At 39.8% G+C, this 26,701-nt stretch overlaps 1 protein-coding gene and 1 long non-coding RNA gene across 8 annotated transcripts in view; one reads left to right on the top strand and one right to left on the bottom strand.

Moving 5' to 3' along the window:
- LOC113629051 (uncharacterized) overlaps nucleotides 1-26,701 on the top strand; it is a 74,778-nt gene that overhangs the window by 23,074 nt on the left and 25,003 nt on the right. For 2 of the 5 annotated variants that reach the window (XR_003436358.1, XR_003436356.1), the window contains exon 1: nucleotides 10,921-11,526. This is a non-coding gene — a long non-coding RNA (uncharacterized LOC113629051). Of the gene's footprint in view, nucleotides 1-7,125; nucleotides 7,198-10,919; nucleotides 11,527-26,701 lie in introns of those variants that run through there. The other 3 variants (XR_003436354.1, XR_003436353.1, XR_003436355.1) reach the window with 3 other exon arrangements.
- Nucleotides 29-26,701, bottom strand: part of MYZAP (myocardial zonula adherens protein) — a 117,293-nt gene continuing 90,620 nt past the window's right edge. For all 3 annotated transcript variants that reach the window (XM_027123136.1, XM_027123134.1, XM_027123135.1), the window contains 2 exons: nucleotides 18,198-18,298; nucleotides 29-971 (listed from right to left, as the gene is read on the bottom strand). In XM_027123136.1, coding sequence (XP_026978937.1) covers nucleotides 875-971; nucleotides 18,198-18,298 — 198 coding nt within the window. In that variant the 3' untranslated portion in view covers nucleotides 29-874. The remainder of the gene's footprint in view (nucleotides 972-18,197; nucleotides 18,299-26,701) is intronic.

Below are 26,701 nucleotides of genomic sequence, written 5' to 3'. Positions count from 1 at the left end.
TCATGGATGACACACAATGATAGCATCAGTAGAACAAAATATATGGCATTTATTAAACATGTGACATAGGTTATAATATCAAAGTAGAGCATGCTTGAACAAATCACTCATTCCTTTAACAAAAACACCAATTAATATCAAAAACATTAAGTGATTAAATTTCCACAACATATAAAATTCTCTTTCAGTTAAAGTGAGAAAGAAAGAAAAAATAAATCACAGGTTGAATAAATACAGTGATTTCAGCTGGCCCCTTAAAGGCATAAGGCACAAAGTAAACCAAGGGGTTAGCACGTCAGAATGAAGCGTGTCTGCCCACATGAGGACCGGCTGCAGCCGAGGCTCCCACACCCCTGCACAGGTCCTCGGCACCTGCCCCTTCCTTCCCAGCGTCACATTTCCCCATGTGCCTGCACTCCTGCGGACAGGCTTCCCTGTAGCAGAGAAACACCGCCTCTAATACTTCTACGGGTAAATAAAACCTTCATGCTGTAACAAATGATCCTGGCAATAAGTAACATGAAATTTCAAGGTAATGCCTTATTTCCTCCCAGCCGAAGTCTAGTAAAACAGAAAATAGTGAGGAAATTCTCCTGATAGGACTCAGTGTCCGCATGGAAAGCTAATGACGGCCCAGTACAGCAGGGTACATACACTGGTTGGGTGTTTGAAATATGACCTTGAAACCTCTCTCTCCTGCCTTCCCCCTCCCCCTCCACTTTCCTTCATGTTTAAGAAGTGGATCAGAACCTCAGCAGTTTCCACTGCAGCTTAAACAGTGTATAGGACGAAGCAACAGTCACCCTTTCCAGACTTCAAGCCGCAGGGTTCCAGGGCCTTTGTCCATCAGTGAAAAGTGCACGTCTCCAAGTGCTTAAGTCAGAGTTTTCTTCATGGTTAACTCCAGGACTCGTGTGTATGGGGTATAATTCCTGGAAGCCACTGCGATCTCACGAGTCCTACCTGTTTGGCTGAGAAATGAGAAAATGCAGTCAGGAATATGAAACAAAACTTACCGTATGCTTCACGTGGTAAGATAACTCTAGGAAATCCTTTTCAACACTTAAAAATAGACTGCAGTAATGTAGTTGAATATTTCATTTAAATATTATGAGGGAGGGAGAGAAAACCATAATTCAAAAAGAGTCATGTACCACAATGTTCACTGCAGCTCTATTTACAATAACCAGGACATGGAAGCAACCTAAGTGTCCACTGACAGATGAATGGATAAAGAAGATGTGGCACATATATACAATGGAATATTACTCAGCCATAAAAAGAAACAAAATTGAGTTATTTGTAGTGAGGTGGATAGACCCAGAGTCTGTCATACAGAGTGAAGTAAGTCAGAAAAACAAATACCATATGCTAACATATATATATAGAATCAAAAAAAAAAAAAAAAAGATTCTGAAGAACCTAGAGGCAGGACAGGAATAAAAACGCAGATGTAGAGAATGGACTTGAGGACACGGGGAGGGGGAAAGTTAAGGTGGGACGAAGTTAGAGAGTGGCGTGGACATATATACACTACCAAATATAAAATAGATAGCTAGTGGGAAGCAGCCACATAGCACAGGGAGATCAGCTCGGTGCTTTGTGACCACCTAGAGGGGTGGGATAAGGAGGGTGGGAGGGAGACGCCAGAGGGAGGCGATATGGGGATATATGTATATGTATAGCTGATGCACTTTGTTATAAAGCAGAAACTAACACACCGTTGTAAGCAATTATACTCCAATAAAAAAAAAAAGTACATTAGTGGTTGCCAGGGCCTAGGAGAAGGAGGGGATGGAGTTTGACTGCTAAGGGGTACAGGGTTTCTTTCTGGGGTGAGGGAAATTTTCTAAAATTAGATAAGTGATGCTGGTTGCACAACTTTGTAAATATACTAAAAACTATTGAATTGCACATTCTAAAAGGATGAATTCTATGCTATGTGGATTACATCTCATTAAAACTTATTTAAAAATATGAGGGACCATTATTTTTAGCAATTTCTTTAAAAAGTTTTATTGGAGTGTAGTTGATTTGCAATGTTGTGTTAGTTTCAGGTGTACAGCAGAGTGATTCAGATATACATATATTCATTCTTTTTCAGATTCTTTTCTCATATAGGTTATCACAGAATATTGAGTACAGTTCTCTGGGCTATACAGTAGGTCCTTGTTGGTTATTTATCTTATATATAGTAGCGTATGTATATTAATCCCAAACTCCTGATTTATCCCTCCTGCCCACATTTCCCCTTTGATAACCATAAGTTTTCAATACCTGTAAGTCTGTTTCTGTTTTGTAAATAAGTTCATCTGTATCATTTTCAAAAAATAGATTCCACATGAGTCATACCATATGATATTTGTTTTTCTCAGTCTGACTTACTTCACTTAGTGTGATAATCTCTAGGTTCATCCATGTTGCTGCAAATGGCATTATTTTATTCTTTTTTATGGCTGAGTAATATTCCATTGTATATATGTACCACATCTTCTTTATCCATTCCTCTGTCAATGGCCATTTAGGTTGCTTCCATGTCTAGGCTGTTGTAAATAGTGCTGTAATGAACATTGGGGTGCATGAATATTTTCTAATTGTGTCTTTCTCCAGATATATGCCAAGGAATGGGATTGCTGGATCATATGGTAGTTCTATTTTTAGTTTTTTAAGGAACGTCCATACTGTTCTCCATAGTGGTTGTACCAATTTACATTCCCACCAACAGTGTAGGAGGGTTCCCTTTTCTCCACACCCTCTCCAGCACTTAACTGTTTGTAGACTTTTTGATGATGGCCATTCTGACCGGTGGTAGGTGATACCTTACTGTAGTTTTGATTTGCATATCTCTGATAATTAGTGATGTTGAGCATCTTTTCATGTGCTTTTTGGCCATCTGTATGTCTCCTTCGGAGATATGTCTATTTAGGTCTTCTGCCCATTTTTGGATTGGGTTGTTTGGTTTTTGTTGTTGTTGTTTTTTCACATAGAGCTGCATGAGCTGTTTGTATATTTTGGAAATTAATCCCTGTCAGTCACTTTGTTTGCAAATATTTTCTCCCATTTTGTGGGTTGTCTTTTCGTTTCATTTATGGTTTCCTTTGCTGTGCAGAAGCTTTTAAGTTTAATTCGGTCTCATTTGTTTATTTTTGTTTTTATTTTTTAATTTTATTTTTTTATTTAAGTATAGTTGATTTACAATATGATGCCAATCTCTGCTGTTCAGCAAAAGTGACTCAGTTATACACATACAGGCATTCTTTTTTTATATTCTTTTCCATTATGGTTTATCATAGGAGATTGGATATAGTTCCCTGTGTTATATACATTAGGACCTTGTTTATCCATCCTATCTATAATAGTTTACATCTGTTAATCCCAAACTCCCAGTCCTTCCCTCCCCCAATGCCCTCCCCCTTGGCAGCCACAAGTCTGTTCTCTGTGTCTGCGAGCCTGTTTCTGTTTTGTAGATAGGTTCATTTGTGCCATATTTTAGATTCCACATATCAGTGATATTATATGGTATTTGTCTTTCCCTTTCTGACTTACTTAGTATGATAATCTCTAGTTGCATCCATGTTGATGCAAATGGCATTATTTCGTTCTTTTTTATGGCTGAGTAGTACTCCATTGTATATATGTACCACATCTTCTTTATCCATTCATCTGTTGGTGGACATTAGGTTTCCATGTTTTAGCTATTGTCAACAGTGCTGCTGTGAACATAGGGGCGCATGTATCTTTCTGAATTATAGTTTTGTTTGGGTACATTCCCAGGAGTGGGACTGCTAGATGACAAGGTAATTCTATTTTTAGTTTTCTGAGGAATCTCCATACTGTTTTCCATAGTGGCTGTACCAACTTACATTCCCACCAGCAGTGTAGGAGGGTTCCCTTTTCTCTACATCCTCTCCAGCATTTATTTGTAGACTTTTTAATGACTGCCATTCTGACTGGTGTGAGTTGGTACCTCATTGTAGTTTTGATTTGCATTTCTCTAATAATTAGTGATGTTGAGCATCTTTTCATGTGTCTACTGGCCATCCATACATCTTCTTTGGAGAAATGTCTATTAAGGTCTTTGGCCCATTTTTCGATTGGGTTGTTTGTGTTTTTGTTGTTGAGTTGTATAAGCAGTTTGTATATTTTGGAGACTAAGCCCTTGTCTATTGCATCATTTGTAAATATTTTCTCCCATTCTGTAGGTTGTCTTTTCATTTTTATATGGGTTCCTTTGCTGTGCAAAAGCTTGTAAGTTTGATATGGTCCCGTTTGTTTATTTTTATTTCTGTTGCCTTGGGAGACTGACCTAGGAAAACATTGGTATGATTTATGTCAGAGAATAAATTCTAGAAGTTTTAGAAGTGTTATGGTGTCAAGTTCTAGAAGTTTTATGGTGTCATGTTTTATGTTTAAGTCTTTAAGCCATTTTGAGTTTATTTTTTGCGTGGTGTGAGGGTGTGTTCTAACTTCACGGACTTACATGCAGCTGTCCAACTTTCCCAGCACCACATGTTAAAGAGACTTATTACTATTTTATATTCTTGTCTCCTTTGTTGAAGATTAATTGCCTGTAGGTGTCTAGGTTTATTTCTGGGCTCTCTATTCTGGTCCATTGATCCATATGTCTGTTTTTGTACCAATACCACATTGTTTTGATTACTGTGGCTCTGTAGTATTGTTTGAACTCTGGGAGAGGTATGCCTCCTTTTGTTTTTTCCTTCAGGATTGCTTTGGCAATTCTGGGTCTTTTATGGTTCCATATAAAGTTTTGATTGTTCTAGTTCTGTGAAAAATGTCATGGGTATTTTGATAGGGATCGCATTAAATCTGTAGATCGCTTTGGGTAGTATTGCCATTTTAACAATATTAATTCTTCCAATCCAAGAGTATGGGGTATCTTTCCATTTCTTTGGATCCTTTTTAATTCATTAATGTTTTGTAGTTGATAGCGTGTAAGTCTTTCACCTCCTTGGTCAGGTTTACTCTGAAGTATTTTTTTTGGTGGTATTTTAAAAGGTATTTTTTTTTACATTCCCTTTCTGATATTTCATTGTTAGTGTAAAGAAATGCAACTGATTTTTGGATGTTAATCTTGTATTTTGCTACTTTGCTTTTAATTCATTTATTTGATCTAGTGATTTTTGTGTGGAGTCCTTAGGGTTTTATATATATAGTATCATGTCATCTGCAAACAGTGACAATTTCACCTCTTCCAATTTGGATACCTTTTTTTTTTCCTTGTCTGATTGCTGTGGCTAGGACTTCCAATACTATGTTGAATAGAAGTGGTGAGAGTGGGCATCCTTTTCTTGTTCCTGAATTTAGTAGGAAGGCTTTTTGCTTTTCACTGTTGAGTATTATATTGGCTGTGGGTTTGTCATAAATGGCTTTTATTATGTTGAGATATATGTTCCCTAGGAGGTGGATCCAAAAAGTTATTGCTGCGATTTATGTTCAAAGAGTGTTGCCTATGTTTTCCTCTAAGAGTTTTATAGTGTCCGGCCTTACATTTAAGTCTTTGATCCATTTTGAGTTTATTTTTGTGTATGGTGTTAAAGAATGATCTAATTTCATTCCTTCACATGTAGCTGTCCAGTTCTCCCAGCACCACTTATTGAATCCATTGTATATTCTTGCCTGCTTTGTCATACGTTGACCGTATGTGCGTGGGTTTATTTCTGGGCTTTCTGTCCTGTTCCATTGATCTATATTTCTGCTTTGCACCAGTACCATACTGTTTTGATTACTGTAGCTTTGTAGTATAGTCTGAAGTCAAGGAGCCTGATTCCTCCAGCTCCATTTTTCTTTCTCAGGATTGCTTTGGCTATTTGGAGTCTTTTGTATTTCCATACAAATTTAAAAATATTTTGATCTAACTCTGTGAAAAATGCCATTGGAAATTTGATAGGGATTGCATTGAATCTGTAGGTTGCCTTGGGTAGTATAGTCATTTTGATAATATTGATTCTTCCGATCCAAGAACATGGTATCTCTTTCTATGTGTTTGTGTCATCTTCTATTTCTTTCATCAGCATCTTACAGTTTTAAGAGTACAGGTCTTTGTTCTCCTCAGGCAGGTTTATTTCATTTTTTTTTTTTCTTTTTCGATACTATGGTAAATGAGATTGTTTCCTTAACACATTTTTGACTGGAGGCATATTACGGCCACAGGTGTTAGTTTCTACAAAAATCCGGGCTTCCCTGGTGGCGCAGTGGTTGAGAGTCCGCCTGCCGATGCAGGGGACATGGGTTCGTGTCCCGGTCTGGGAAGATCCCACATGCTGCAGAGCGACTAGGCCCATGAGCCATGGCCGCTGAGCCTGCGCATCCGGAGCCTGTGCTCTGCAACGGCAGAGGCCACAACAGTGAGAGGCCCAAAAAAAAAAAAAAAAAAAAAAAAAAAAAAAAAAAAAAAAAAAAAAATCCCCTGGTCAATAATGTGTTAATTTCTCTTTCCGATCTTTTGTTGTTAGTGTATAGGAATGCAAGAGATTTCTGTGTATTAATTTTGTATCCTGCAACTTTACCAAATTCATTGATGATCTCTAGTAGTTTTCTGGTGGCATCTTTACAGTTTTCTATATATAGTATCATGTCATCTGCAGACAGTGACAGTTTTACTTCTTTTCCAACTTGGATTCCTTTTATTTCTTTTTCTTCTCTGACTGCCATGGCTAGGACTTCCAAAACCATACTGAATAAAAGTGGCAAGAGTGGACATCCTTGCTTTGTTCCTGATCTCAGAGGGAACTTTGCACCATTGAGAATGATGTTAGCCCTGGGTTTGTCATATATGGCTTTTATTATGTTGAGGTAGGTTCCCTCTATGCCCAGTTTCTGGAAAGTTTTTATCGTAAATGGGTGTTGAATTTTGTCAAAAGCTTTTTCTGCATCTATTGAAATGATCATATGGTTTTTATTCTTCATTTTGTTAATGTGTATCACACTGATTGATTTGCGGATATTGAGGAATCCTTGCATCACTGGGATAAACCCCACCTGATCATGGTGTATGATCCTTTTAATGTGTTGTTGGGTTCGGCTTACTAGTATTTTTGTTGATTTTTGCATTTATGTTCATCAGTGATAATTGCCCTATAATTTTCTTTTTTTGTCTGGTTTCAGGGTGATGGTGGCCTCATAGAATGAGCTTGGCAGTGTTCCTTCCTCTACAGTTTTTTGGAAGAGTTTCAGAAGGTAGGTGTTAGCCCTTCTCTAAATATTTGATGGAATTCACCTGTGAAGCCATAATTTCAGTACTTGTGACTGGTCTGTATTTTCTGTTTCTTCTTGGTTCAGTTTTGGAACGTTGTATGTTTCTAAGAACTTGTCCATTTTTTCTAGGGTGTCCATTTTATTGACGTATAGCTGTTTGTAGTAGTCTCTTATGATCCTCTGTATGTCTCTTATGATCTCTTTGTATCCTTTCCATGGTGTCTTCTTTTTCATTTCTAATTTTATTGATTTGAGCCCTCTCCCTTTTTTACTTGATGACTCTAACTAAAGGTTTATCAATTTTGTTTATCTTTTCAAAGAACCAGCTTTTAGTTTCATTGATCTTTTCTATTGTTTTCTTCATCTCTATTTATTTCTGCTCTGATCTTTATGATTTCTTTCCTTCTACTAACTTTGGGTTTTCTTCTTTCTGTAGTTGCTTTAGGTGTAAGGTTAGGTTGTTTGAGAATTTTCTTATTTCCTAAGTTAAGAAGATTGTGTTGCTATAAACTTCCCTCTTAGAACTCCTTTTGCTGCATCCCATAGGTTTTGGATAGTCGTGTTTTCATTGTAATTTGTCTGTAGGTATTTTTTATTTCTTCAGTGATCCATTGGTTGTTTAGTAACATATTGTTTAGCCTTCATGTGTTTGTGTTTTTACCTTTTTTTCCCTGTAATTCATTTCTAATCTCATAGTGTTGTGGTCAGAAAAGATGCTTGATATGATTTCAATTTTCTTAAATTTACTGAGGCTCGCTTTGTGGCCCAGCATGTGATCAGTCCCAGAGAATGTTCCATGTGCACTTAAGAAAGTATATTCTGCTGCTTTTGGATGGATGTCCTATAAATATCAATTAAGTCTATCTAGTCTGTTGTGGCATTTAAAGCTTGTGTTTCCTTATTGATTTTCTGTCTGGATGATCTGTCCACTGATGAAAGTTGGGTGTTAAAGTCCCCTACTATTAGTGTGGTACTGTCGATTTCTCCTTTTATGGCTGTATTTCCCTTCTATATTGAGATTCTTGCCTTATATATTGAGGTGCTCCTGTGTTGGGTGCATATATATTTACAATTACGTCTTCCTCTTGGATTGGTCCCTTGATCATTATGGCCTGCCCCTGGAGCTGTTGCCTGGGAGTGCTGACAGGGAAAGATAGGTAGTGTAGGTAGTGTCCTGTTGCCTGGGAGTGCTGACAGGGAAAGAAGCTCTTGTGGTGGTCCCACCCTCTCCCTATGTGTCCCCCAATAATGGCACTTTGCCTCTGGCAGGCCCAGGCTTCTTCCGAATACACCCTCAGTTGCCACAGTCCAGCCTCTTCAGGCTGTTTCTACACAGCCAACCCTGGTCCTCTCCCTGGGTCTGACCTCCAGAGCCTGAGCTATAGCACCCAGCCCCTGCCCACACTGACCAACGAGTGTCTCAGGCTGGGGAGCACAGGGTGGCAGTGCCAACCTTCTGTGCAGGTTATTCTCTCTTTTGCCTCCCACAAACTTGTTACTGTGCTCTCCTCCTAGGCTCTGAAGCTCCCCCCGCCCATCCAGGCTGGTCCCCCTGCTGTGAGGAACAGGTGTGGGAACCTTTCCTTCTTCACAGCTGCCTTCCTGGACGCAGGCCCCATCCCAGTGCTTTCTTTTCCTTTTTCCTTTTGTCCTACCTGGTTATGTGGAGGTTTTCTAGCCCTTTCAGAAGTCTGAGGTCTTCTTTCATTATTTAGTAGATGTTTGTGACTCGTTCCACTTGTAGATGTATTTATAGTGTTTTTGTGGGAGAAGGTGAGTTTCCTCCACCATATTGATCCCCCTACCTGGAGCCAGCCATTATTTTTAGCAACTTTTAAAGGTTATACTAGGTGTCCATGATTCAGAAAAATAAAAAAAAAAATGCATTCAAGGAACTCACAATTAGGCAGGAAAGATATGTATTTAAATAGTTGCAATGTGTTAGGTAATACATAAAGACATAAAAAGCTATACTGGATACTCTGCATTTGCCTGTTCAGATCCATCCCCCTTTCTCCACCCCACCCTGTGCCCTGGGAAGCTTACCTGAAGGTCAGCATCAGTGGGCTCCCTCAGCCTTTACCTTCCGGTTGGTTTGGACCAATTGGGAGATCAAGGGATGAGAGAATGGAGGACAGGGAGGCCAGGACATCTGTTCCCTCTCATCAGTCTGCAGCTTGGTAGTTGGCTACATTCCTTTAGCAAAGGCCATGCTCCAGCTCACCCCTTCATCTCTTCTACCAGCTTTCTCTCCCCACCTCTTCAGGCCCAGGCTGGAAATAGCTCCAGAGCAAGCCAGTGTCCATTTTTTATTTCCCTAAAAGCAGCCCTCAAATTTTTACAGTCCCTTCATTTAAAGTCTCTTCTGTTTCCCTTTCTGCCAGGACCCTGAGCAATACAAGAGCGAACATATGGGCAAAGTGATAGCAGAACAAGTTAGCTTCACTGGGAGGAAATTGGCCCAGGGAAGGTGACTCCTGAAGGATGCCTAGGCATTCCTCAGGTGGGTGAGGAGGAGATGGGAATTCCAGGCAGATGGACAGTACGGGCAAAGGCAAAGAAGGGTGAACACAGAGGCCATGGTGTGGAAAGGAGACACGCTTGGCAGGACTGAAGCAAAGAGTTCATGATGAAGTGGCAGAAGATGAGGTCGGGGTGGGGAAGCAGGGCCCTGTGTGCCCTGCTAAGGGGTTCAGAAGGGGACAGCGAGCCACTAAAGGTTTTTAAGGAGGGGCAGGATATGTTCCTATTTTTATTCTAGCAAGATCCCTTGGCACCGCTGAGGGTTGGTTGATTGCAGAGGCGTTAGTCTGGAGGCAGGAGGTGAATTAGGAGAGTTTTGCTATTTAGGAGGTGAGAGAGACCATGAGAACTCAAACTCTGAAAGTAGCACTGTAGATGAAGAAGCACGGAAAGGTTGAGATGATATTTGGGAGGCAGAATTAATGGGATTTGGTGACTAAGATGGAGAAAATATCCCATTTCTTTTTCTGCCTAGACACATAACTACCTTTCCTAGCCTCCCTTACAGTTTGGTAGGCCACTTGACTATAATGGGCAGAAATGATTTACATTACTTGCAGGTTTAGCCCATATCCATTTTGCAGTCACAGATGTTTTCCTAAAAGGACAATCGGAGCATATTACTGTTCTCTTTTCTTTTAACAAATTTATTATTTTTGGCTGCGTTGGTCTTCGTTGCTACACGCAGGCCTTCTCTAGCTGTGGTGAGCGGGGGCTACTCTTCGTTGCGGTGCGTGGGCTTCTCATTGCGGTGGCTTCTCTTGTGGAGCATGGGCTCTAGGCACGTGGGCTTCAGTAGTTGTGGCTCATGGGCTCTAGAGCACAGGCGCAGTAGTTGTGGCGCACAGGTTTAGCTGCTCCATGGCATGTGGGATCTTCCCGGACCAGGGCTCGAACCCGTGTCTCCTGCATTGGCAGGCAGATTCTTAACCACTGTGCCACCAGGGAAGTCCATATTACTGTTCTTAAAACTTTCCAAAGTCTCCCCCTTGCTTCCTGGATGGAGTCTAAACTCCTCTGTAGGGTGTAAAGGCCTCCACCTTCTACTGTTATATCTCCTGCCTGGCCTTGCTAAGAAACACAGCTCTCATTTACACACTGCTTCTCAGCTCTGCCATCCTCACCTGTCCCCTCTGCCTTGAATGCTTCCCTCATCAAGTTGATCTGATGAATTCCTGCCTATATTCCAAGATTCAAACCAAACATCACCTCCTCTGTGACAGTCTCCCCAATTCCCTGCAGCAGTGATAGAAACTATCAATCATTCCTTTCTGTGTGCTCTGTTTCCTTGAGCAGCACGTCTCAATTTTCTGCTTATACAAGGTTCACTTTTGCTAAACTTTCCCATCAGTAATACCTCCCATTACCCTGAAGTGATTTTCAACTATGGTTGGGAGACAACTTCTTAATAGGGTGTATTAGAAGCTTGGGGGGAATGTTAAACTTCACATGTCTCTCCCCAAGAGATTCAATATTTCTTCCATGCTTTCCTCCCCTTGAAAATGACTGTCACAGAGGCTTGTGACACACTACTGGAAACATCTCATTGCACCCGCTGGTCTATATACATTCTCTGCTAGTTATAATTTCATGAAGCGTGAAAACCATATCTTGCTTATCTTCATGACCTCAGCAGCTCACTCAGGCCAGGCACAGAACTATCACTACACAGATGGATGACACAGGGAACCAGAGGACGACGGATTTCAAGGAGTCAGTGTCACCTTCACCTGGCACAGAGGAATCCGCAAGATTTGTCAATTCAGGGCTCTTCAGTGGCCTGACCAGGTAATTTAGTGGAGTGCCAGGGGCAGGAGCCAGATGGCAATCTGTGCCAACTCCTGTGCAGATGCCACAGAACAGAAATAGTCTCTGGTGACACTATCCTGAAAGCCCATAAAATTCAGAAATATTGATAAAGATGAACCCTCTGGTTTCAAAAACAGGCTCTCATATCCTCCCTTTCAAAAAGAAGTGAGGTATTTTATTTAGTTGAGCACTAGGAAACAATGGGTTTTTAAGAACACAAATAATTTCAACCCCAGAATGAAAATTCAGCCATTTCCTAGCCACATTAAGGCTATTGTTAACCTTTTATTAATCCATAAAGGGGCAGTTCCCTTAGGGGAAACAATAGCAGAGGCAGCAAATAAAGCTTTGACAGAAAGCTACTTTGTGTTTTGGGTTTTACAACAGAAATATGAAAACGTAGGCATTTTAAAGCCCTTACTATGCACTGGGCACTTAAGACAACAAGGAATATTTTTCATTAAATTGTACCTATTAAGACATAATTTATGAGTTCGCTGGAAACTGAGTTTCACTAAGGAGCGAGAGAAAGAAATCTTTTTTTTTTTGGTGTTCAATATTTTGTTTTCCACTTTTCTCTTTAAATGAAGGCTAGCTGACCTAAAATTGCTCTCAATGGCTTTGATTAATATATATTGAACTTTCCAAATCAAACTCGAGTTTCTCTTTTAAATAGGTGTTTAAAAGCCCCTGAAATCATGGTTGAGTGCCTTCGCACCTCTTCCCTCTCTCCTTGCTTTCCAGAAGTCTATGCAACACAAAGATGAGATGAAGGAGGGGGAGAATTTGAGAAGAAACTGGAGGCAGGGATGGGACTGAGTAGCTTAGAACACTGGTCTCCAGGAGGCTGGTGCAGTGGGAGTGGAGAGGTGTGAAGCAAGTCACGAAGGAAAAAGCCAGCCCCGTACGAGTGAGTGATTCCAGGACAAAGCAACTCATGGCTCAAAGGTGACTGCAGAATACTGAGCTTAGGCAACAGGAGCAGTGGTGGCGGCATCAACAGAAATATGCAAACGTGGTCACTACACTGGGCAATTTATGCCTGTATCTTAATCATCTCAGCAAGTTTGAGGAGGAATTACTGTCAAAATCTATCTATCTTCCATTCTTGGTAAGGAAATAGATTCAAAGGGGTTAGAGATTTGTCCAAAGCTATAGATATAGCAAGAGGCAGATCCAGGACCCAGACCCAGGTCTAATTTCCAAGCCACCGCTCTTAACCACAACTAGAGGATCTGACTTTGATGGGAAAAAACGATGTATTCAGCTATAGATAGGGTGGGTATGAAGATCAAGTGGGGCCCAGCAGGCGGCCAGGAATGAGGACTTGTATGCAAGAGAGAGGTCTGAACTACCTGACAGCGCAGCCACAGGGAAGAAAGAGGTAACTCCATGAGACTGGATGCCATCTTTGCAGGAACAAGTGCTGCCAAGATAGAACCCTTAGGAGCACCCAAGGTGGGGATCTGGGAGCAGAAAGAGGAGCCATCCAAGAAGATGGAGGACAGACCAGGGAAGTAGGGAAGGAACCAGGAGAGGAGAGTCCCACAGGAAGCAGATATTCTTCTGCTTAGGAAGAACCATCAAATGCTACAGTGAGATGGCTCCATTCAACAAATATTGATTGAGGGCCTACCTGGTGTGAGGCCCTGCTCTTAAGTCAGTCCCAGGAAGACTGCAGTTAGTGACATAGATGTAAATCCCTGCCCTCATGGAGCTTACCTTCTGGTGAGGAGAGAGAGAATAAACACTAAGAAGCAAAACGTAAGCAAGAATTGCCTCTTTAAAGTCCTTTCTCACTTGGTGTGGACCTGTCATTCATTCTGCCAGTGAATGTTTATTGAGCATCAGGAAACTGCTAGAGTAGGGGATGGGAGCCTAGGGTTCTTGTCCACAGGAGTGCACAGTGCTGGCAGGGACAGGGAAAGTGGTTAGGGAAGGGGACAGGGTAATACAAGGGGCTTAATGGCTCTATAAGAAAAGGCTGATTTCAAATTTTTTCAGGAGCACATAAAAATAGAGCAGCTCTAATTGTAAGTCAAATGCTATTAGCAGTAGCATAGCATGTAAGACTTGCAGGTATATGGAGAAATGGGTCGTAGGTGCCATACTGCTTTACAGCAGTACTGGGCTTTGTGCCCAGTGCCTGGAACACACTGGGATGCCTCTGATGTCACAGCTGACAGAGACCTCATCAATCACTGGGGCTTCCAGAGTGTCCAGAGGGTTCCAAACCACTAATAGTTTAACTGAAGAGCTCGATACATACTGAAGCACTATCCACTTGATTAAGCTATCAATCCATTTAATGAAATCACTTAACAGCCACCAAAATAAATAAGTTAATGTCATAGCACACTCAAATTTACTTATATTTGATACAGTGTCTGGAACAGGATAGAAAGCCTAGAAATAAGCCCACACACCTATGGTCAACTAACCTATGAAAAGGAAGCAAGAATGTATAGTGAAGAAAAAGACAGTCTCTTCAGTAAGTGGTGCTGGGAAAACTGGGCAGCTACATGTAAAAGAATGAAATTAGAATATTCTCTAACACCATACACAAAAATAAACCCAAAATGGATCAAAGACCTAAGTGTAAGGCTGGACACTATAAAACTTTTAGAGGAAAACACAGGCAGAACACTCTTTGACATAAATCATAAATCACAGCAATATCTTTTTGGATCTACCTCCTAGAGTAATGAAAATTTAAAAAAATAAACGAGACCAAATTAAACTTAAAAGCTTCTGCACAGCAAAGGAAACCATGAACAAAATGAAAAGACAACCCACAGAATGGGAGAAAATATTTGCAAACAAAGCAACCGACAAGGGATTAATCTCCAAAATATACAAACGGCTCATGCAACTCTATGTCAAAAAAAACAACCCAATCAAAAAACGAGAAGACCTAAATAGACATTTCTCCAAAGAAGCCATACAGATGGCCAAAAAGCACATGAAAAGATCACTCATGTGATCACTAATTGTCAGAGAAATGCAAATCAAAACTACAGTGACATTTCACACCAGTCAGAATGGCCATCATCAAAGTGTACGAACAATAAATGCTGAAGAGAGTGCGGAGGAAAGGAAATCCTCCTACACTGTGTTGGTGGGAATGTAAATTGGTACAACCACTATAGAAAACAGTATGGACATTCCTTACAAAACTAAAAATAGGACTACCATATGACCCAGCAATCCCACTCCTGGGCATATATCTGGAGAAAGACACAATTAGAAAATATTCATGCACCCCAATGTTCATTACAGCACTATTTACAACAGCCTAGACATGGAAGCAACCTAAATGTTCATCAACAGAGGAATGGATAAAGAAGGTGTGGTACATATATACAATGGAATATTACTCAGCCATAAAAAAGAATGAACCTATGCCATTTGCAGCAACATGGATGGACCTAGAGATTTTCATACTAAGTGAAGTCAGAGAAAGACAAATATGATATCACTCATGTGGAATCTAGTTTTTAAAAATGATACAGATGAACTTATTTACAAAACAGAAACAGACTTACAGATACTGAAAACTTATGGTTACCAAAAAGGAAATGTGGGCAGAAGGGATAAATCAGGATCTTGGGATGAACATACACACACTACTACATGTAAGACAGATAACCAACAAGGACCTACTATATAGCACAGGGTACTCTACTCAATATTATGTGATAACCTGTATGAGAAGAGAATCTGAAAAAGAATGAATATATGTATATATAACTGAATCACCTTGCTGTACACCTGAAATTAACACAACATTGGAAATCAACTATACTCCAATAAAATTTTTAAAAAATACTTGATCCAGTGTCTTACATGTAAAATCAGAGTTTTGATTTGGATAATAGGGATACTAGCTATTATTTATTAAGTTCCTAACTTTGGTCCAGTTACCATGCTAAATGCTTTATATACGTGTTTTCATTTAATCCTCTTCACAACCCTATAAGATTTGATATTGTCATCTTCATTCCCATTTTAAGGATGAAATCACAGAGGTTTAAGAGAGACTGAGTAACTTGCCCAGCAGCTGACTGGGCAGGGAACCCACAGCCTGAGCCTTCCCAACTGGACTGCACTGCCAAGTTCTCTGCAGGAGAACAGGGGAGTAAGAACAAAACTCATCTGCATAACTGAGGCTTAAATTCATTACTTTTCTGGAGCCTGTTTTTAAAATATTCTGGAAAACACCGTGGAATCTTCTTATTAGTTAGATGCAAGTCTGAAGTCCATGTGAGGACCAGGAATTGTATTAGAACAGACGTGACACAATTTAGCAGCTCTCTATTGAGTATTTTAAAACTACAGATGTACCATACCAGGACTCCAAAGGTATGGTTCAAATCCTGGCTGTGTGGCTTCTAGTGAATCCCTTTCTCTCTCTGGGCCTCAATTTTGGTGTCTATAAAACAGGGAGATTAAACTAGGTCAGGGGGTTCTAATTTGATTTTGACCACAGAGCTCTTTTATTCAAGCAAAATCTTACTTGGAATCTAACATATAAAACACACTAAAAGCTGAGTTTGTCAGGTTTTTTTTTTGAGGGGGAAAGGTCCCCACAGGCCAGGTCCTTGCTCATCTCCTCAGCCCTGGAGGCCCCTCCCGGAGCCCTAGCACAGAGCACGCAGTTCCAAAAAGCACAGGTGGAAAACCACTGCCCTGAATCACCTCTCAAGATGCTGTGCTCCTCGCCACCCAGAGGTGCACAGCGTCTGTCACATAGTAGGCACTTCATAAATACTTGTGAGGAAACGAATGAAATATTACTTTGCCTTTTCGGAAATGTGGATACGTAGTTTTCATTTCCTCTGCTGATTGACCCAGGTAGTTAAAGTGCTAAGATGGATCCTGGGGGAAACCAAATGTTACATTTATGGAAAAGCTGCTTTTAGATACTAAAGTGGCTTCCAAGTTCAGCGTGGCCATAAGTTAAGGGTCTGTCAGCACTTCCATTATGAAAACCACTTTGTGGTTTCATAACTTAGCCGTAAAAGTTTGCTTCAGGCTATCCCTCGGCATACAAATTGAAAACCTTGCTTTAAGCCAAAATGTGGGAATTAGAATACAACAATTTATTGGTTTCAGACGTAGTTTTGTACCCGTCTTAACCAAATAAGATTTATTATGTGGGCAATTAGAGGGAACTAAACCACTTGGTTCTTGAAGAATAAAAAAGGAGGAAAATAGCCAAACTATTTATATTTTAAAAGTTGTGCCTGGACATGATCAGTCATTCTTTTGGGTCCTATTTTTATCAATTACTTTGTCCCCTGAATTGATGAGACCTGGAGTCTATTTACACATTCTTTTTCTTTCTTTTTTTAAATAAACATTTTCTGTTAATGACATCAGAATGATAAAATAGCCTTGTTTTTACCAGAAAGCAAGCAACATAAATGAGAATAATGTCAAAAAAAAAAAAGCTTAATCCTGCTTTTGGTAAATACTTTGAGAATGGCAAGTGGCTCATTTTAATGAACAAAAAAGACATCAGTAATGAATAAAATAGGGAAGGAGATGAGACATTGTCCCTCAATGTTAGAGCTGATTAGAGCTGAGAAGTCACCTAGTCAACTGACTTAACAGATTGGGAAACAGAGGCCTCAGCAAAGAGAGACCAGCCTGAACACATCCTGCGACTACTAACCTCAAGGATGAGAACCAGGTCTTCTACAGCCCAGTCTGGCGATCAGCTCATCCCTGTTTCCCACCCATGTAACCATTCAAGGCCCGGAGCCTACATTTTTCTGACCTACTAATGTCTAACATGACACACACACACAAATGCCCCTAGTCACATAAAAATACACCTTCCCACGCACAGCGTATGAGGCCCTTTGTGACTTTGGTTACCTCAGTCACAAGCTATGTACCATCAGTGTCCTTGTTATAAACTTGTTTTCTGTCCTCTTTGGGCCAAGCACAGTTTTGAGCACCTAGAGACAGTGGGTTGGTTACTGGGTCTCGCTGATCTGACTATGGAGAGACCCAGGTACTGGGCTTGTGAGCAGCTTAATAACATATGGCTCTGTCCTCTAGCTCAGAAATGCAACTGAACAAACCAGGTTGTAGTTACTGTTTATCTGCTCATGACTGAAGCGGATCATGTATTTCTGAATCTGGTCCAATGCTTGACAACACTGTTACAGTTCCGGGGGACAGACAGATTTTGTTCAAGGTTTAGAGCCTCCCTCCTCTGTTACTAAAGCACACCATTGAAAATGTCTGCCTGCATGTCTGACTTCTCTTGCAGACTGCACTCTGGGGCAGGAACCCAATCTCATTCCTCTCTCTATCATCACTGTCTGGCACAGGGAAGGTACTCAACAGATATTTGTTGAATGAGCAAATGAATGAATAAATGAAGGACCAGATGCATGCATTCACTGATAGGGCCCATCTCTCTCTGAAGTGGCTTCCCCAGGTCTCTCCTTCTCCACCCCTTGTGCCCTGCACAATCTCCCCACTCTGCAGAAGCCAGTCAGACCCTCAGCAGCCACGACTTTTCTTTGCAGAAGTACTTTTGAGAGAGAATGCAATTCTGGGAATAACAGCCCAGGAAAGTATTTTCTTAAGTCAAAGGGGAATTTGAGTTGGAAAACCAGGAAATTCTTAAATACCTGGGTAGAAGATCACAGCCCACTCCAACCTCTCTGGTTTCCACTTCAGTCTTGGGCTGGGTTTCTATTAAATAGTCCAACCTGCTTTGTAGTTCATTATTCTAGAGATGAGGAAAAAAGTACTTTCAGTAAAGCAATTACGTTCCCCCACAAATACGTATGATACAATTTATATGTATTATCTGGATTTCCCCCTAGACACAGACATCTATCACAATGTATTTATTAAGCACCTCTTACACAGTAGGAATTGAAGAACATTGATTGAATCCTTACAGATAGAGTGCATAGACATACATATGTATCCAATTTTACCTAAATGGAAACAAACAAAATATCCTACTCTATACCATTATTTGCTGCTTTTCCCCACTCAACAATTTGTTGTGACTCTTTCCATGTTTATTAGTTTTCTTTTTATGTTAACAAATTATTTTAACGGGTTCATAGCATTCCATTGTATGGATCTACATTATTTAACTAGTCTCTTATTGATGGCATTTAGATGTTTATCACTTTTTCTGCAATTATAAATAAGGTACAGCTCATGTTTTAATACTCCCTCATTAAACTATAAAATGAGTAAGTCTATTAATTTACTGGGAAATACCTCTGTAACTTAATAATTAGTATTTCATAGGTGTGGAGAATTCAGAATCTCAAACATATAAAGTAGAACAAGTTCCTTGGGATTAAAATTAGCATTCTGAATAGTTTCTTTTCAGGCCAGAGCCAAACATTACATAGGTTGATGATTAGATGCTCAGGAATTGGAAATTTGCCCTGTGGGGAAATGAAGGACAAGGGAGCAAGAGTGTTGAGGGTTTTGAAATGAAAATAGATGAAGTGTTGGACTTCCCTCGTGGCACAGTGGTTAACAATCTGCCTGCCAATGCAGGCGACACGGGTTCGAGCCCTGGTCCGGGAAGGTCCCACATGCCACAGAGCAGCTAAGCCCGTGCACCGCAACTAGTGAGCCTGCGCTCTAGAGCCTGCATGTCACAACTGCTGAAGCCCACGCGCCTAGAGCCCGTGCTCCACAGCAAGAGAAGCCACCACAATGAGAAGCCCGCACACCACAACAGAGAGTAGCCTCCACTCGCCGCAACTAGAGAAAAGCCCGCATGCAGCAACAAAGACCCAATGCAACCAAAAATAAGTTAATTAATTAAATTTAAAAAGATAGATGAAGTGCTGGTGCTTAAAATCCAAAGGCCAAAAAGACACATTTAAAAAAATTCAGAGATTTTTGGATTTTTTTTAAGTTATTCTATATATTTTCTGTAATACTAGACTAAATTTTCATGAGGCAGTGACCGTAACTATCTTTCTGGCTGTATTATCAGAGCATGTATGTAGCAGACGCAAGATAAATTTATTATTGAATAAATGTATATATGCTTTTAAAATGAGCATTTTATTTGCATAACTAGAAACAAATTAAGCATTTGTCTTTTCTTTTTAAGTTGGAGCTGAAGCTAAGGCACTGTATTCCAAGACACTAGACAGCACATGAAAGTTGAGAAGTTCTTTGGAAACAGAAGCTCATTTGTTTTGAAAGAGCTCCTGCTCTAAATGTCTGATACCAAGGTGCAAAGCAGCAGCTCTGGTACAAACTCATGTTCTGCAGGATGTAAAGGTCTAGGAATCCCTTCCGATAAATGGGAAACAGTATAAAGGAAGAGAATGCATTCCAGGTTCCCTAGCAGCTAACAAGCCATGACAGATCTGTGGGCTCTGCATCTGTCACCTGGTGCTCAGTATGGGAGAATGGTGCTGGCTAACTGCCAGGGGTTCCTCACCATTTACACACACACACAGACACACACACACAGCTTCACTGAAAATATTTGAACTCTTCCATTCATATGGAAAGAGAAAGGCAGAAGAGGCCTGCCTATTAACAAGCTTCAGCAATCCTACTGTTTTATCCTTTCTTAATGTAGACTTTAATCACGAGGATTTCTTAAAATGCTGGGCTGAGTTCCTATAGTTAGGGGGCATAAAAGACAAGGTTAGCAAGCGTGCCCCAACTGGTATACAGTGAATAGTGTACTGGTAGCCCCAATTCCTTTGTTCTGTTCCAGAGGAACTCTATGTGTACGCATCAGCTATCCACTGAAGCACTGATACAAAAACTTATACGCTTAGAAATGTAATACTATCAGTTAAAAACAAAAAAACAATAAAACCCTGAGTATGTATCAGGTAGCATGTAAAATCAGGTAGGGGGAGGATATTGGCAGTTAAAGAAATAGGTCGTGATTTGCAGCCTTTGAGGAGCTCAGTCTTTTGCAGGTAGAGACACCTAAGCAGAAAATCACAGAACAAAGTCACAAGTCCCATGCCAGAGGGACCTAGAGAATATTATGGGGTGATTCAGAGGGGATGCCTAACTCAAAATGGGGAAAAGGACTGAATTGGCTGTGAAGATTTCCTGGAATTATGCAAGGGGAAGAGAGTAAGGGAAACAAAAGGGTAAGTAATCCAGAATTATGGAAACATACCAGATTGAGAACAGGCACCTGACTGCAGTATACAGGAGGGCAGGAGTTGGTTATAAAGGACTATGTATGCCATTACCAAGACTCTACACACAATCCTATAAGACCAAGGTCAAGATTTTATTTCAAACACTTGGGCTCTGAGTGGAAATTATACTGGAAGGAAATAAAACTATAGGCAAGGAAGATCAATCAAGGAGGTCATTGCAATTTTCCAGGTAGAGTGAGAGCTGCACTTCAAGTATATAGGAGTAAGCTCATAATGAATAGATCCTCCTTCAAAGAACAGCTATCAACCTTGGACAAAAGATAACTGCTGAGGTCTTTAAAGACTCAACAAGGATGGGCAAGTTTTAGAGGGGAGGTAAAGCTTGGAGCAAATGACAAGCACTGAATGGGTTCTCTGTGATTCATTTGTTTTTGTTTGCAGCTTTGCCCAAGGGCAGTACAGTCATGGTGCTGGCAGCACAGACACAGTAAAAATTCAATAGAAAAATCATCTTTCTGGTAGAAGAAAACCAGTAGGAGTCTACAGGATAGAAGAATAACCATGGTTACCAAGAGTAAGGGGGAAGCCAAAAAGGAAGGGTCAGAGAAGACTGAAGTTCTGAATTCTGTATATAAACTCAGTTCGAGTCTCTGGCAGACCCCTGAATCACGTATGTGTGGGGCAAAGTAAAAGAAGTATGCAGCCAAGGCGTAAAGAACTGAACTGAGATCTAAGCCATCACCCACTACATTATGGCAGGGTGCAATTGAGTCTAACCAGACTCTTTACCTTTTAAAACAATCACAAGCCTATTTTCCTTTACATCACTGATGAAGGAGTTAAAAAAAAAAAAAAAAAAAACCAGAAAGAAATAGAAAATATAAATATAAAACAAATGGTAACTTTAGAACAGAAAAATACAATGCCTGAAATTTAAAAGTCACTAGATTGACTTAAGAAAAGAATGGATATGACAAAGGAAGGAGTCAGTAGTAAACTTGAGGACACAGAGACACATTAATAGAAATCAATCAAAATAAGATAAAGAAAATGTTGAAAATAATAAATGGAACTTCATGGAACTGTGGGACAATTTCTAAAAGCCTAACATAGAGATGCTGGAATCACAGAAGGAAAGAAGGGAGAAACTTGAGAAAAAAATATTCAAAGAAATAATGGCTAGGAAAAAAGAAAGAAAGAAAAGCACTTACATCTCCAGATACTTTTTGAGGGGGCGGGGGGAGAAAAGAAATAATGCCTGAAATTTTCCCATATTTGGTGAAAGACATAAGTATATAAATTCAAGAATCTCAGCAAACCCAGACAGAATAAATTCAAAGAGAAGCATACCTTGGCAAATCAGAGTCAAACTACTGAAAAACACAAAGAAAAACCTTGAAAGCCATCCTGTTACATATAGGGGAATGATAATTTGAATTACCAAAAGTTGCTCATCAAAAACTACAAAAGCCAAAAGGGAGTGAGTACTAAAAGAAAGAAACTGTCAAACTAGAACTCTATATATTTTAGTAATGAAGGTGAACTAGAGGCCTTACTTTAAAATAAGAAAAACTAAGTGAATTTGTCCCCAGCTGGCCTGCTCTATACAAAATGCTAAATAAAAGTTCTTCGGGCTGAAGAGAGATACTAGAAAGAAACTCAGATTTTCAGAAACGAGTAAAGAACATCAGAAATAAATACTATATGAGTAAACATAAAAGATGATTATTTTCTCTTAATTTCTCTAAAATACCTATGACTGTTAAAAACTATAACAATGTACTGTGGGTTTATAGTATATATAAGATACAATACATGAGATAACTCTAACAGCAGGGGAAGGGGTAGATGGACCTTATCATTAAAAGACTTCTACATTTTTCATGAAATGGTACAATATTACCTCTAAGTGAACTGTGAACACATAATGAAGTATATTGTAATACCTAGAGCAATCACTAAAATATTAAAGACACAGAAAATGCCAATAGATAAATTAAAATGGAATTCTAAAAAATACTGGAATAACCCAAAAGAATGCAAGAGAGGGGAACAAGACCAAGAAAACAAACCAGAGGGACTAAATAGAAAACAAATGATAGGGACTTCCCTTGTGACACAGTGGTTGAGAATCCACCTGCCAATGCAGGGGACAGGGGTTCGAGCCCTGGTCCGGGAAGATCCCACATGCCGCAGAGCAACTAAGCCCGTGGGCCACAACTACTGAAGCTCGTGCGCCTAGAGCCCGTGCTCCGCAACAAGAGAAGCCATCGCACAGCAACAAAGACTCAACGCAGCCAAAAATAAAATAATAAAATGAAATAAAAAGTAATCAAATAATAATAATAAAATGGCAGACCTAAATAAATTGAGCCATATCAATAATAATTGTCAATGGACAGTATACTTCAATATAAGACAGAATATCAGAATATATAAAAAAAACCAAGACCTAACTATGTATTGTCAATAGGAGATGTATTGAATATTTACCTTAAATAGAGAGACACAGATCAGTTAAAAATAAGTGGATGGAAAAAGATATACCATACAAACAGTAAACATAAGAGGGCAGAAAGGGTAATATTAATACCAGATGGAATAGACTTCAAGACAAAGAGTATGAACAAAGGTAGTGACCACCATTTCATAATAATGAGATCAATTCATCTCCAAAACACAACAATCAAAAATTATGTACCTAATAACAAAGCTTCAGAATATATGAAGTAAAAAAATAACAAAATTAAAGAAAGAGACAGTCTAAAGCCATAGCAAGGGATTTTAATACCCCTCTCTCAGCAATAGAACAATTATACAAAACCCAGTAAAATCATAAATAAACATTATCAACGACCTAAATCTTATTATTTATAGAACACAAAGAGCAGAAGACTTTTTTCTCTTTTTTTTTTTTTTTTTTTTTTACAATATTCAACCAAGAGAAACCATATGCTGAGCCATAAAACAATTCTCAATAAATTTAACAGAATGAAAACCATACAAAGCATCATCTAGGACCACGGCAAATTAGAAATCAAAATCAATAAGATACTTAAGAACACCTCAAATATTTGGAAGTTAAACACACTTCTAAATAATCCGTAAGTCAAAGAAGAATCTCAAAGGAAATTAGAAAACATTTTGATATGCTGAATACAGCATATCGAAACTTGTAGGTTGCAGCTGAAGCAGAGCTCAGAGGGACAGTTAGAGCTTTAAAGGCTTATATTTAAAAAGAAAGGACTAAAATCAGTGACCTAAGGTCTACCTCAAGAAGCTAGAAAAAGAAGAGCAAAGTAATACCAAAATAATTAGAAGGCAGGGAATATAAATATCAGAGCAAAACTCAATAAAACAGAAAACAGATAATAGAGAATATCAACAAAGCCAAAAGCTATTTTAATTTTTTTAAAACAACAAATTGATAACACTCTAGCTAGACTGATCAAAGAAGGGGGAAAGGGGACAAATGATCAATATCAGAAATTAAGGAGACATTAAAAGGAAACAGTTGGATAGCTATGGTGAAAAAAAGAATATCAATCCTTACTTCACACACAACACAAAAATTAACTCCAAATGGATCTTAGATCTAAATTGAAAAGAAAATGAAAAAGCAGGTCATGAAATGGGAGAAAATATTCACAGTACATATATCTGACAAAGAACTGGTATCCAGAATACATAAAGAACTCTTAGCAACTCAGTAAATAAGAAAAGTAAAAACTCAGTAAAATAATGGGCCAAAGATTTGAACAGACACTTCAAAAAAGAATATATACAAATGGCCAGTAAGCATTTAAAGCACGCTCAGCATTGCTAGTGACCATGGAAATGCAAATAAAAACCACAATGAGATACCACCACACACCCTCTAGAATAGCTACATTAAAAAGACTGACAGGGCTTCCCTGGTGGCGCAGTGGTTGAGAGTCCGCCTGCCGATGCAGGGGACGCGGGTTCGTGCCCCGGTCTGGGAAGATCCCACATGCCGCGGAGCAGCTGGGCCCGTGATCCATGGCCGCTGAGCCTGCGTGTCTGGAGCCTGTGCCCCGCAACGGGAGAGGCCACAGCAGTGAGAGGCCCGCGTACCGCAAAAAAAAAAAAAAAAGTTAAACCTATATCTACCATACATCCCAGCCATTCCATTACTAGGAATTTACCCAACAGGAATAAACCATATGTCCACATAATGACTTGTAATGTTCACAGCAGCTTTATTCACAATCGCCCCAAACTGGAAACAACCCAAATGTGTATCAACAGGAGAATAGAGAAATAAACTGTGGAATCTTAATACAATAAAAAATATTCTGCCACAAAAAAAGAATGCATATAACATGGATATATCTCAAATCCTTATGCTGAGTGAAAGAAGCTAGCTAGACACAAAAGAACACACAACTATATGATTCCATTTATACAAAATGCAAGCAAGTCCAAAAAAGATCCTTGGTTGCCTGGGGGTGAATGGAGAGATGGACTGCAAAAGGGAAACAGAGAGAGGTCTTTGGGGAATGATGGAAATGTTCTATACCTTGACTGCAGTGGTGGTTTCACAGGTATATACAACTGTCAAAATTCATTAAATTATATACTTTTTAAAATTTAGGTTTAATTGACATTATATTAGTTTCAGCTGTACAACGTAACGACTTGGTATCTGTACACACTGCAAAATGATCACCACAGTATGTCTAGTTCACATTTGTCACCGCACGCTTTAAAAAGATGCAGCTTTATTTACATGAATTAATACAAGGTTGACAAGACAGAAAAAAAGATGATGAGAGCCTGAATATGGGCACTAGGAGGAAATTAGAGAGGGACGACAGAAATACTTAAAAAAAGGACAGGCCTTGATACAGGAAAGCAAGGACACTCCACTCTGAGTCTTGCCGACTATGACTAAAGAGCAGCCTCAGCTGGCCGCCTGGCCTGTGCTGGGGAAGAGATTGCTTCCAGGACCGAGAATCAGGTTCCAGGGTTTTCCTTTCAAATACCACCACCTTGTGTTGAGCTGTGAAATACAGACCACCCGGGGGCTTGGGAGGCTGTGCGCCTTCCCGAAAAGAAGGACCTGGTATGGCACCTCTTGGCATTTTGGGGAAATTATGTCAAATGAATGGCAGCTGCCTCCTCCCCCAGCTCCCTCAGGCCCAGGGGAGGGAGCAGCCGGGGCTGTAACACATGCACTAGACAAGAATGCATGTCCAGGAAAACTCGTACATGGTGCCTGGTGCTGCCGCCCTAGCATTACACGGAAAATTCATAACTGACCCAGGAATGCACAGCAGACACACTGAGAGGTTTATGTGCAACACAACACACATTAAATGCAAGATGGACAAAACCAAGACTCCTTGAGCTGTAAGGTGAGAATTTTCAGCAGAGAAAAATGAAATGGAATCTGTTCAGATTTAGAAAGCTGATCAACCTTATGAAGATAGACACTCATAATTTTATTATAATAAAATTTTCTGTATTGGAAATAGGGGATGGGATAGTTCTTCAAGAGATGAGTGAATAAAAAGTTATTTGGAAAAAAAATAGAAATGGGCATATTTTCACATCAGACAGATTTTTGAATCAGTTGATGAAAACGTAGTCTGATGGGGCCAGGCTAGCACAAACTTCTAGGGATCTGATGGGGGTGGGAGTAGCAAAATAGAATGAGTTTTAGCATTGGTAAGTACAAATGATGATTTCAGGGACCAAAATCACCTACATTTTCTATTTAAAAGAAGGAGGAGGACGAGAAGGACAAAGAGGAAATACATATATCATTAACAATAAAAGGAGTTCCTGGGACCTAGCCATTGAAGAAACAGTAAAGACATGGCATTTACTGTGAGCCATGTACTTTTCTAATCACTTAGTGTTAACTAATTTAGTCTTCATAACAACTCTGTGGAGAGGACTCCCTTAGCAAACTAAGACACAGAGCAGTTAAGTAACTTGCTCCAGACCACATAACTAGTAAATGACAGAGCCGACATTGGAACTCA

The sequence above is a fragment of the Aethalodelphis obliquidens genome, unplaced genomic scaffold (genome assembly GCF_003676395.1).
Source record: "Aethalodelphis obliquidens isolate GAN/ISIS:26980383/991018 unplaced genomic scaffold, ASM367639v1 scaffold26, whole genome shotgun sequence".
In the NCBI taxonomy this organism is placed as follows: Eukaryota; Metazoa; Chordata; class Mammalia; order Artiodactyla; family Delphinidae; genus Aethalodelphis; species Aethalodelphis obliquidens.
Note: the sequence above shows the minus strand (reverse complement) of the source record. Positions and strands in the feature narration are given on the sequence as shown.